The sequence below is a fragment of the Peromyscus californicus genome, unplaced genomic scaffold (assembly GCF_007827085.1).
Source record: "Peromyscus californicus insignis strain IS unplaced genomic scaffold, ASM782708v3 Scaffold_11__1_contigs__length_118956290, whole genome shotgun sequence".
In the NCBI taxonomy this organism is placed as follows: Eukaryota; Metazoa; Chordata; class Mammalia; order Rodentia; family Cricetidae; genus Peromyscus; species Peromyscus californicus.
The window spans coordinates 36,486,958-36,499,749 of record NW_026294402.1 but is presented as its reverse complement, the minus strand read 5'-3'; the positions used below and the strand labels follow the sequence as shown (position 1 = coordinate 36,499,749).

Sequence of the window (12,792 nt, the reverse complement as noted above, 5' to 3'; positions counted from 1 at the left end):
TCAGTGGGTTTTGACGACAGCTTATGTCTGGAAAGTGGCAAAGTCACAGAACAAATAATCCACATCCATTTGCCTCAATTCAAACAAGCTTGGAGGCTTGTTTATACAGCAGATTTCTTTGGAAATAAAGAGAGAACACATCTAGTCATTAGCATGTAGGGTAATCACCCAGCTGTCGTTGTCATGTCTAATTAAGGTAAAGAAAGCAGCATGGGGCCAGGCACTTGCCTCTGATGCTGGTTTCATAATCAAGTTCTTCTGTGGATGAGTTATTTACCCCCGATCATATCCACAAACATCAGGTTATTTTTTCCTTCCCACCAATGTAGTGTCTGTGTTCTTATCAAACAGAGGCCAGGCCAACCACTCAATTATTGTATAAATCTGATAAAAGAAATGAGTCAGTTTGTGAAGCTTCTGGGCCCCAGAATATGTTACAGATCTAGAGGGAGCAAGGACCTGGCTTCTGATGTCTTCACTTGGAGGATGAGTGACACACTGGTTGGAAGAGCTTGCCCTCTGTTCACCCTTGAATCTGAGTCACAATCTGTCAGTCTCAGGGTATTGTTAAATCTGTAGTCACAGAAGAAAACAGTGGCCAGACAGAGTCATAGGCCCCTTTGTGTGTCTTAAGACATCTTTTCTGTCTGGTGAATTGATATAAATTACACATCTCTAATCCAAAGATCAGAAATACAAAGTGCTACAGAATATAAAGCCCTTTGAGCACTGACCTGATGCTATAAGTCAAAAATTGCGCACTATGAAACTTTGACACAAGACATGTAAAGTATTGTTTTAAATTATCGGGCTAAATGTAGAATGAATATATGAAACAGGAATGAATTTCATGTTTGAAAATGGGTCCTATTCCCAAGATATCTCATCATATACATGCGATTATGCCAAAGTCTGAAAAGCTCCCGAATCCAAACTCTTCTAGCCCTTAGCTCTTACAACAAGGGATTGCTCCACCTGAAAGGCACGGAGTGGTCCTATCTCTCACGGTCTACTTATTGTGGTCCTCCCACATGGACAGCCATGACTGTTTCCCAACATTCCCAATCTAGAGCAAGTACAAGATGCAGACTATAAACTCTACCAAGTAGAATTGTGTCTACAGATTCTTGCCTATTTGGGGAAGAATATAAAACAATGTCTCCTCTTGTTGAGGAGACACTGTGCTGTGGGCATTTAAATGATTTTGTGCAATTCCTCTGAAGGAGGCTGAGTGGCTCTTCTGTAAAAATAGCATCAGTGAGTGTGTATTGAGTGGTTACTTGATGCTGGCATGTCTTATTTAATTTGACCTTCCCAACTGCCCTGTAAGATGCGATTATGACCTCCAATTCAGATGAGCAAACTGGTACTATGGGAATTAGTGATGTTCCCCAGATGGCATATGCAGGGTGACAAGGCTGGTGCGGACATTTGAATGGCCTGTTCTCCTTTATGAGCTTTCCTTTATGAGACCTAGGTGTTGGCTAGACATCTCATCTTTAGGGCCCAGGGAAATAGAGATGCTTGCAGTAGAAGTAAATCAGAAGTAGGTCAGAGTAAGGGAAGAAGTACTTGGAAGAGTGAGTATTGGGAAATGTTGAAATGGTTGATCATGGGAGTTGATTATCATTCTCTTTTGACTAGTTGAGATTTAAAGCACTGGTCTCTCATTCCCAAGTGAATTTAAATTTCATCTTAAAGTGGAGCCTATATTTCTTAGAAGCATGATTCTCAGGCTTCAGAAAATCTACGATGTATTTTTCCTCTTCACCTAGCTCCTCTGACAGCTCGATGCACATTCAGGTAGGCTCTGATTAGTTCAACAACCCCAGCCATAAAGATTCCAGAGTTCTTGATTGAAACCAATAAAGTCTAAATTGCGTATTATTTGGCCTCCAAATTGCATCAAAGGGATATAAGTGTTTGAATCCAGGCAGCCTCCCTCCTGCTCCCTAGTGCTAACCCCAACCCTGTTAAAGGGAGGATAGGCTGGGCTCTGGAGTCTCCAGCCTTGGCCGCAATCTGAGGTCACAATTTAACTCGAAGGGCACCTCTCTTCCAGCCCAAGCAGCTGTTCTGGAATGGAGACTGCACTAGGCGCTGCCGCTGCTTCCGGCGCAACCTGATCCAGTGCGACCCACGCCAGTGCAAGTCAGGCGAGGAGTGTGCCCTGCGCAGCGGGGTGCGCGGCTGCTTCAGCACCAAGACCTCCTACTGCTTGGCGGCAGGGGGCGGCGTCTTCCGTACCTTTGATGGTGCCTTCCTGCGCTTCCCGGCCAACTGTGCCTTCGTGCTCTCCACCATCTGCCAGAAACTGCCGGACATCTCCTTCCAGCTCATCATCAACTTCGACAAGTGGTCCTCGCCCAACCTCACCATCATCTCACCTGTCTATTTCTACATTAACGAAGAGCAGATTCTCATCAATGACCGGAACACTGTCAAGGTGACAGCCTGGCTTTGATTCCTAAGAAATGGGCCAAGGGAACTGGGTGTCTGATAGTGGGCTGCTCGTTGTAGTTTATTCCAAATAACTGAGTTGAAGGATAATAAGGGATTGCTCCTAGTATCCTACACACATGGCCAGATTTTTAGAGAATTGAAGCCTGAAACTCCTGTGGGCGCACAAGAATGGGCCACAACACGGCCTCTGTTACCCATAATTCCAAAGGCCTTGCAGGAAACTTAGCGTCTCAGGCTATAATGATGGCAGGCCGGCAATTGAGCACCAAGTGATAAAATGGTAGATAAGCCAGCTTTTAGTCTGGATTAATTTCTAAAAGGCATCTCATTAGCTTTTTTTTTTTTTTTTTTGGTTTTTCGAGACAGGGTTTCTCTGTGTAGCTTTGCGCCTTTCCTGGATCTCGCACTGTAGACCAGGCTGGCCTCGAACTCACAGAGATCCGCCTGGCTCTGCCTCCCGAGTGCTGGGATTAAAGGCGTGCGCCACCACCGCCCGGCCATCTCATTAGCTTTTAAGAGCCCTTGCAATTATTCTTGGCGTTGTCCACTTACACTAAGCCCAATCCTCATTTCTGCTATGCTTTCTCTAAAAAGAGAAGGCAGGCATTTGCCTATAAAAACAACGATACAAATAAAGCCCAGTGGAGCAACTGCCTCTACCAGAGGTCCCATGATGACACTCCAACGGAAAGAAAATGTCAAATTTATCTTAGATTGATTCTTCCTTAGGGCCGTTGCCTTGGCTGTTTTTGCTTGTAAATCTAAGACCTGCATATAAATACATGTGAAAGACCCACTCACTCACGTAACTAATATTTGGTTTGAATTTCCTACTCATTCCACGTAGGAAAACTATGAACTATTGAGCCCCAGTCTGCAGCTGTACCAGACTGGCCCTTCAGATTGACCCAAAAGATGGAGCCAGGCTCCATTACAATGAGCTCAGGTGAGAAGTGGGGCTGTGAGGAGAAGAGAGCCACATTAGCATGTTCTGGAATATTGTACCTTTCATCTGCTTTCCACTACCTGCTCAGCTGAATCTAGCATTGAATACCCTTTTATTTAAAGGGCCATCAAATAACTTAGTATATTGTGCCAGGCAAGAGCCTGGCTTTTTGCAAGCTTAAAGAGAAGAATCTGGGGTTTGTTTTTGGTTTTTGGTTTTTCAAGACAGGGTTTCTCTGTGTAGTTTTGGTGCCTGTCCTGGATCTCGCTCCGTAGACCAGGCTGGCTTCGAACTCGCAGAGATCCGCCTGGCTTTGCCTCCTGAGTGTTGGGATTAAAGGCGTGCGCCACCACCACTCAGCAAGAATCTGGGTTTTACTGCTGGCTTTTAACTTCCAGGAAAGCTGCAACTGTTTTTGACACTGTAATTCTTTTTGCAAATTGCCTTGCGTGGACACAGCTGTACTGGTGAGAATACAGGAAGAGGTGAAGTGGCCCTCAGGAGAGCCACACAGATATCACTGCCGAATAACACCCCAAGCTAGCCAAAAGGAAAGGCAGATTTTTTTAAGAAGCCATCTTTTCTTTATGGAACAACATCACTAATAACTGGGGGTGGGGGAAATCCAATTTATTTTGTAAGTACAAGAAAAACATGTTATATCCAATCCCACGGGCCAAGAAATTTTATAAAGTGGGAAAATGACAAATGCAGAAAATACTGTGTTTATAAGACATCTGGGAAGACCGCAGGTTTGCACGTTATAAATAAGAAAACAATAAACATGACAGAGATCCCCAGGCCCCATTGTAACCTTGTTGGACTCCCCTTAGAACAAGATTATGATGTCATTTTCAGTAATTGGTAGATGCTGGGGGAAAGTTTAACACAAAAATCTATCCATTCGTGCAGGGCAATACTATTCTGACGTTTTCCTCCCTCTTAACTTTTCTGTTCCTACAGTTTGCTTCCTTCCGGGAAACTGCAGGATAAGTGTGTGCCCTTAAACTCTAGGGCAGGGGTGGTCAGTCTATGGCCTGTGGCCAAATTCACTTGCGGTGTCTGTGTGTTAGTGTGTGTGTGTGTGTGTGTGTGTGTGTGTGTGTAGACTCATGTGTGCTCTGGTGTTTGTGGAGGTCAGAGAACAAGCTCAGGTATCATTCCTCAGGTGCCTCCCACCCTTATTATTTATTTATTTATTTATTTTGGAGATGGGAGTCTCTCATCCTCCTGGAACTTGAGGATTGGGCTAGACTGGCTGCCCTACAAGCTTCGGAGATTTTCCCGTTTCAGCCTCCTCAACTCTGGAATTACAAGCATGAGCTCCCATGCCCAACGTTTTCAATGTGGGTTCCTGAGATTGAAAGCATTTCCTCATGCTTTTGAGGGCAGCACTGTACTGACTGAGCTGCCTCCCCACCTGTCTGACTTTGTCAATAAAGCTTTATTGGAAGCTAGCCACTCACCTTGTTACACATGGTGGCTGATGGCCCAGCATAAGGGCAGAGTTGAACAACCGTGGTAGAGAAGACAGGGCCTGTAACATCTGGCCCTTTGCTGAAAAGACGGGCCAATCCTGGCCCTTGGGTAAGGACTTTCTATCTTTCTGCATCTAATAGGTGAATGGCACACAAGTAAATGTTCCATTTATAACTGGCTTGGCAACCAAAATCTACAGCAGCGAGGGGTTTCTGGTGATTGACACCAGCCCTGACATCCAGATACACTACAACGGTTTCAACCTCATTAAAATCAGCATCAGTGAGCGGCTGCAGAACAAAGTGTGTGGCCTCTGTGGCAACTTCAATGGTGACATGACTGATGATTATGTGACCTTGCGGGGGAAACCTGTGGTGAGCAGTGTAGTGCTGGCCCAGAGCTGGAAAACCAATGGCATGCAGAAGAGGTGAGTATATCCCAGTAGTTCACATCATGACCAAGGACGGACTCCTTGCCGGGGTCTCCCCACATCCAGAGGAGGTGTGAACAGGGAGTGTGCTTTCCTTAGTGTCGTTCTCCCTTCCTGTCAGGCAGAACGTTGAGTTTGGCCTTTGGAGCTGAGGTGCATGGGAGGCCCCAGTAAATTTTCCAACTGCAGGAGCTGGGTTTAGATTATGTAATTCTAAACTGTCATGTGATCCTGCTCTCAGCGACTCAGGAGTGTGCCTGGGGTTAGAATCTGAAGCTGTCACCAGCTATCTATCTACCTGAGACCTAGGATCCCCTACTGGGAATGGGATGAAGAGCTGGCACAGAAGAAAGGCAGCCCTTGGCTCCCGAGTCCTGGGGCTGCTTGGGTAACCTGGACTCTTCCCAGAAGGCTTTGCTGATGGAGGCAGTTGTCGTGAGCCAAGGAAGCCTTTTTGAGAACATGGGTTATAGAGGTGATTATCAGCCACTTCCTCTCTGGCCAGGTGAGACACAGCTAAACAAGTTATTGCAAAGGGTCTTGATTTCGGGTCCCCCTCGGCTGCAGAACCATACCGACACCTTTCTGGCTCTGTGAACATTGTTTCTACTTCCTGATATTTCTTTGCTTCTACAATGGCCTGATCCCTTTATGCCCTACATGTCAGACACCATCTAAGTATCCAGCTGTAGAAAGGATGCTCCGAGCTTCTGGCCTTGCCCTAAGCAAACACTGAATAATAAATATATCATGTTAAGATCATGCTGGGAAGGACCATAGATAGCATCTAGTTGGGTATCCCTCCTTACTTGGAGAATCAAATGGCTTATTTGCATGAGGAGGTTCTGTGAGTGCCAAGCCAGGACTAGATTCCCTGACTCCTGGTCTGGTGCTGTCTCCCTCCACAGCCCACCCAGTGGCTCACAGGTAGAGCCGCTGCTTTCGGACATTGAAGCCATTCTGGGTTTCCCACCAATAAACAAGGTCCTGGTCCCCTGGAGGGGCTGTGCTTCTGTTTTCATTCGGTTCTGTTTCCTCCTGCCCGTCTTTGTGTCTCCTTCTGTGAACTCTCTTCTGCTGCACACAGCCCTCTTGCGAAAGTTCTGCTTTTGATCTCTGACAGCTAAATTGGAAGCAGCTAGAAACTCCTGAATTTCCTCCTGGGTCTTTAATTCTGCAGGCAGGCATCATTACTGTTGTTATTCTGCCGATATGCTGTTAATCATTGTTATGTCGATGATATCAGTGAACTATACCGAAGTGTGAACGGTTGTTGAATCAATACCTGTTGGCATGTAGCTCTTTGGCTACTAGTCCATTCTGGTATTTTATCTTCACTCTACCCCAGTGATATGAACAACAGGAATTGTTTCACCTTTTTAAGTGGGTAGAGACCATGGGGGCCTGGCTTTCCTAAGGCCCTATTGCTAATTAGCATTGATGTCTGCATATTCTATGAACGTCAGCGCTCACTAGCCCAACAGGTACAACAGACGTGGTCTCACCTCCTCTGGGAGAACTCAGATGGCTGTTTCTGCTTCACTCATTCTGACCAGACCTCTTGCCCCCAGCTGCAACGAGCTTCAGTTCTCACAATATGCAGCCACGTGTGACAATGTGCACATCCAGACCATGCAGGGTGATGGCTACTGCCTGAAGCTCACCGACATGAAGGGCTTCTTTCAGCCCTGCTACGGGCTCCTTGATCCCCTCCCCTTCTACGAGTCCTGCTACCTGGACGGCTGCTACAACCACAAGAAGTTCCAGCTGTGCGGCTCCCTGGCCGCCTATGGGGAGGCCTGCCGCTCCTTCGGCATCCTGAGCACCGAGTGGATTGAGAGGGAGAACTGCTGTAAGAGAATTCTTTTCTTTATGTGGGTGCTGTGTGGGTAGCATTGCTTAGTCCGACGTCAGCTCCACCCCATCTTTACTTAGCCATCTCTTCCATGGGTTGGAGAGCTGTGAGCTGTCCTCGAGATTCAAAGAGGGGGCATTTCCAGGGTAGACTAGCCCACCATGTCCACCATGTCTTGGTTGGAGAAGCATCAGTTTCGTGGCTTGGTGGAAGGACATAGTTAGTCTGGGACTCCTGGTTGCTCTTAGTTCTTAACTCAGCTCCACCATGGCTTCCATATCAGAAAGGGAAAAGGCATTGCAAGCGGCAAGATGAGCAGGATTGAGCTGGCTCTATCTGGCTTCAAAGGAAGCTGCAGATGGATGTCTACAGGGTTCATACATTCATCTAGAGAGTGAAATAAAAACGTCTACTTCATGCCTTGTTTTCTGCAGGAAGAAACTTCAATGTATGTAGTATTCCCATGATCCAATGCGTTTACCCTTTTACCAGGTTAATTAAGTAAACGAAGTAATTCTTAGTATATACATAATATATAAGTGAGTAATAAGCATATATGTGCCCATTATATAAATGGTCATTTCCATCAGTACAGTATGATGGTGTGACCCACAGAATATGTGTTTGTATCCAGACACACAATACCAACCCTGAGTGCATCTAAGAGCGAGTATGTATCCAGGACCATTCCCAAACCACATACACATTGGTGAGTCTATAGAGTAAATAAGATTAAGTGTGGAGGTAGGCTCAGTTCAAAACCTAAAATTGATGCAGTTAATTAAAAAATATATTTGATGATTCCAGTTAAGAAAATTACTAGTCTGTTGTAGATCTGTTTGGTAACTAATAGTTTACTGTGTTCATAAGGAAAACATTTTAAGTAACTTAAAAGATAAGTATTTGAACTTTGAAATTTGTCTGGCTATCTCTGCACACACACACACACACACACACACACACACACACACACACACACACAAACTTCTTCTTGTCAAGGAGTAATTATGCCTTGTGTGTCAAGTGAGAGATGGACCTCTACACTTTGGGGTGAGCTCTTCTTCCCGTGGGCCACGAACTGTTCATCATTTCTGCTCTCTTTGGCCCTTCTCATATGGAATTAGCCATTGACACCATTTGCTGACCACCCACCATGTTCTTGCTCCTGTGTCAAACGTTGAACACTGGATGAGTAGTGAAAGGTCTTAAAAACAGAAAGCCTTCTCAAAATAGTTATACTTAAACGAGGCTGGTGGCTTTCCTTCGCTCGTCTTTCTATAAACTAAGGCGTGATGCTGAGCCATCCCTGTACTCTCACTATGTACAGTTAGTTACTCACTAGAAGGCCTTGGCAGCCAGCCACATTGAACAAGGTGTGTGTGGTGACGGCTATATTTTTTAAAAGATTGATTTATTTTATTTTATGTATGCATTTGTCTGTATATATGTATGTGTATCATGTGTGTGTGTGATGTCTGAAGAGGCCAAAAGAGGAAGCTGCATCCCCCGAAACTAGGGTTACAGATGGTTGTGAGCAGTCATATGGGTGCTGAGAACCAAACCTGGTTCCCATGAAAGAGCAGCAAGGGTTCTTAACTGCTGAGCTCTCTCTCCAGCCCCTGAGCTTTGTTATTGACCTTGTTTTTGTATGTGTCTGTGACGAAACCACTTAAAAAATTGACTTGCTTAGTAGTTTTTAAGTACCCAGGGTCTTGTTATTAATTACTATCACTTGTACAATTGCTCGCCTGAGCTTGTTTCTTATAACTGAATGTGTGACCTTTCTAAACGCCATAAAAAAAACTCCCAAAGCAATCTTAGCTCATGATGGACACGTTCTTCCTTAGCAAAAATCTGTGGCACGTTGAACAAGGATTTTTCTCTCTCGATTGGAAGAAAACTCATCATGTCACGAATGAGTCTCTTAAAGAGAATGCTCTCGGTTATTGAGTCGAATGGAGGTGCTGACTACCTTGCATGAAGAGTCATCTGGTACAGGACCATTGGTCATGACAACAGGCTAGAGTTTCACATCTTCTAAGCTTTCACGTTACCTGATTCTTTGTTCCCCTTAGCAAAATGGTACTGTTGATTGAACTGGAGAATTGTGGGTAGTTGTTGATCTGCCCACTTTTACAAAACCAAGTAGATGTTTGTGGAGAAGGTGCACCAGGAACACAGAAGTCTCAATAGGAGGGCCTTCTCTGGGATCTTCGGAGTCCTAAGGGTTTTGTTATTGATAAATATTTATTGAGCACTACCTATGAGATGGCTGGGTGCTGGAAACAGAGAAACAAATTATTTAGATGCAACTTTTCTATAAATATAGAAAACTCAAGGAATTATAATATGTACAAAACGTATTAGATGTATGGTGTGGTGGGTGTGTTAATTGTGATATGGTATGGTGGATACAGAAATTAGAGAATGACTTGGCAGATAAGTCTGTGTTTTATTTCTACAACATACCTTCCTGGATGACCTTGGGTAAGTTTTAGCTGTGAAACTGGGGTTATAATACTCAGCTTGAGGAGTATTTATGAGAGTCAATCACGCTAATTCAGTTAAAGCTTAATGCATAGTGAAGAACCATAGTAAACATCCAATTTCGAGAACTTGCCAATATTTTCTGGGGGTCACCCTGTCTGTCAACTTGCAGGTACCCACCTGACCATTCCCAACTGGACTGTGTCAAATCTAGAGTGCAATCCAATGATGCTACTGCGTGTAGGTGTGAAAATCAAATTGTGTATTTCTGTGTTTTCCTTTTTAGCAGGAGTGGTTGAAGACCCCTGTGTGGGGGCAGACTGTCCCAACAGGACCTGTGAGCTGGAAAATGGCGGAGAATTGTGTGGATGCATTGAGCCACCTCCATATGGAAACAGTGAGTGACTAGTACATCTCCACCCAGAAGGTCTAATGAGGAAGCTTATCAAGGAAATGCCAGGGAAGGGGCTGTTTATGCCCCCCTCCCACTGTGTTAGAAACCCAAAAGCAAAGCTTTCAAGAGCTAGGAAGCAATTTGACAGTTTCAACATGGGCTGATGGTCATTTCCTTATAGCTACACCATTTTCTTCAGTAGATTCTAACAAGCAAATGTGTGTATGAATGGAATCTGTCAGTTCCACATGAGTCCAAGTAACACCAGAGAGACCCAAGTTGCTCTTTTAGACTCCCACATAAGTAAATGGTTTGATGCCAACAAGAAGGAATTAGGAGAGTGCCAGGTGCCTTAAGACTGACTTCAAGCCAACTTTTTCTGGCCCAGAGATGTCCTAAAGACACAGCTGAAATGTTGGATGTGAACAGCAGATAACCAGCACTCCTGTTCCTAACGTCGGTTCCCCAGGGTTAGAAATGGTGTCGTCCTCAGCCAAGCACACCTGGATGTCAGCTTAAAGGGAAAGTGCTTTGTCTTTTGGCTCCATGATCTTTTCCAAACCAAATAATTCACAAACACATGCCAATATTAGCATTGTTCAAAGATAAAAGCCCAATTGACTAGAATGTTCCACAAGAGGGGACAGTGTGCCTCACCTAGACACATGAAAATATTTTTGTTTCTATAGTGTTTATTACTGAATGTTTATGTACTCAGAGAAAAAGCCTTCTGCTGGAGCTCACCAGGACTCACTAGAGGTTCTGTTGAGCTGGGCTCAGGCAGGGCTCTGGGGGCTGGGGTCAGACCAGCACTGCTCTTCCTGAGGCATCTGCTCCCCAGCCAGATGACACTGTGATAGACTTTGTGTGTCACTTACAGAAAAGTACCTGCCACCAGCATGTGTGGGAGGAAGGCCTGGGTTTCTACAGAAAAGACAAAAGGCACTTTATTAGCATTTTTATCTTTTTAATAAGCCTCCGCCAACGCCCAAGTTATTGCTTCGAATGAATTCATGCACTCATTTGGTGTGATCAAAGCGTAATTAGAAAGGCTTGCAGCCTCTGAGTGGAGATTGTTTCCTGCTTCTAAAGAAACGTGGCTGTGGGGGCCCCAGCCCACCCCTGCGGCAAGACTGACTCCCACCAACAGGCTTGCCCTCCTCACTGTCCCCACAGATTCACATGACATCATCGACGCAGAGGTGACCTGCAAGGCAGCCCAGATGGAAGTGTCCATATCTAAGTGCAAGCTCTTCCAGCTGGGCTTTGAGAGAGAGGGTGTGAGGATCAATGACAGACAATGCACGGGCATCGAGGGGGAGGATTTTATCTCCTTTCAGATCAACAACACCAAAGGGAACTGTGGAAACATCGTGCAGGTGAGAAAATGGGTCAGGAGAGGGCACTTGGCTGAGGTAGTGACATCCCCTGGAGTTTGGACCTTGGTCATCCTTAAAGGCAGGGTAGTCTGCTTAGAAATACACTTACTGATGAACAGCAGAGCGCACATGCAAAAATCAAAGACAGAAAGCGATCATCATTTGGTGCTAAGTGGTTCAGTGAACTGAAGGAGCATTCTGAGTGTACATTCCTTTCCTTCGTTTGCAATGCCCACTGCTGCTCTTTGTTCTCTACATCGGCACACATTTTGTTTCCTCTCTTATGCTTCTATTGTCTTTCCAGGTAAATAGAGCCTGCTCCAGCTATTTTAGGTCATAAGCTGAAGAAAGGAGTCGGCTGTATGAATACAGAGAGGGCCCGGCTTGTAGTGTCAGGGTTTCCAGTGTCTGGTTTAATGAAGTATCTCACTTCTCTTGTTTTTTTTCCTGTGATGTAATAAAGATTATGCCTCTGTTCCTTAGTGCTTTTATCAGAGGGAGGATGGCTTCAGGGGGTGAGACTCACTTGTTCAGGTGGTACTTGTAAGTGTACCCGGCAACATGTTTGTTAGAAAAGAGATTTCAAGTTAAGGACTGAAAAGGAATTTCTGATTCCATCTACGTTCACCGGGCATTGCCAGCATCTCATGCTTTCTGTAGCCTGAGTTCCAGCAGATGTCTGTTTGTAGTTGGAATTCAGTGGTACATGGAATCTGCCTTCCATGGGCACTCAAGGTTGTCAGACTGAAGGGCACTGCTCACATCTATGGCAAGGCTTCTCTCCCCCGGTTGGTGATGAGGCTGCTTCCATGCCAATGTATTCTAGCCTCTGGGTTTAGTATGGAACGAAGCCATTTCTCTACAATTCCGGGGGATGGATTTGAAATGCTAACCGCATACTCCCGTATTTTAATGATTTCTGACCTCCCCTTGACCTGCAGTCCAATGGCACTCATATCATGTATAAGAACACAATCTGGATCGAGAGTGCCAACAACACGGGCAACATCATCACTAGGGACCGCACGATCAATGTAGAATTTTCATGCGCCTATGAGCTGGATATCAAGATCTCCTTGGACTCTGTTGTGAAACCTATGCTAAGGTAGAGAATTTTATGGGCTGCTCTCATGCTTTCTCTCTCCTTGACAGCTAAGGTTAGCAGCATCAGAATAGCTAGCATTTGCCTTTGAAGCACCGGAGAAAATGCAATTCATGTTTCCGGAAACAAAATGCTCTAGACAAATGATGGGAATGCTTCGTTTCTGAACTATGTGATCCAGTAACTACCTGTGACCAATGAGCGTTTGAAATTTGGCTCAGGGGGCTGATAAATTGAATTTTTTATTTTATTTAATT

The 12,792-nt window shown here is 45.1% G+C and overlaps 1 protein-coding gene across 4 annotated transcripts in view; it reads left to right on the top strand.

Moving 5' to 3' along the window:
- The window catches only part of Tecta (tectorin alpha), a 70,747-nt gene that overhangs the window by 48,911 nt on the left and 9,044 nt on the right, over positions 1–12,792 (top strand). For 3 of the 4 annotated variants that reach the window (XM_052757452.1, XM_052757461.1, XM_052757468.1), the window contains 6 exons: positions 2,063–2,446; positions 5,029–5,315; positions 6,890–7,170; positions 9,947–10,057; positions 11,231–11,433; positions 12,375–12,538. In XM_052757452.1, the coding sequence (XP_052613412.1) occupies positions 2,063–2,446; positions 5,029–5,315; positions 6,890–7,170; positions 9,947–10,057; positions 11,231–11,433; positions 12,375–12,538 (1,430 nt within the window). Of the gene's footprint in view, positions 1–2,062; positions 2,447–5,028; positions 5,316–6,889; positions 7,171–9,946; positions 10,058–11,230; positions 11,434–12,374; positions 12,539–12,792 lie in introns of those variants that run through there. The other variant, XM_052757475.1, reaches the window with a different exon arrangement.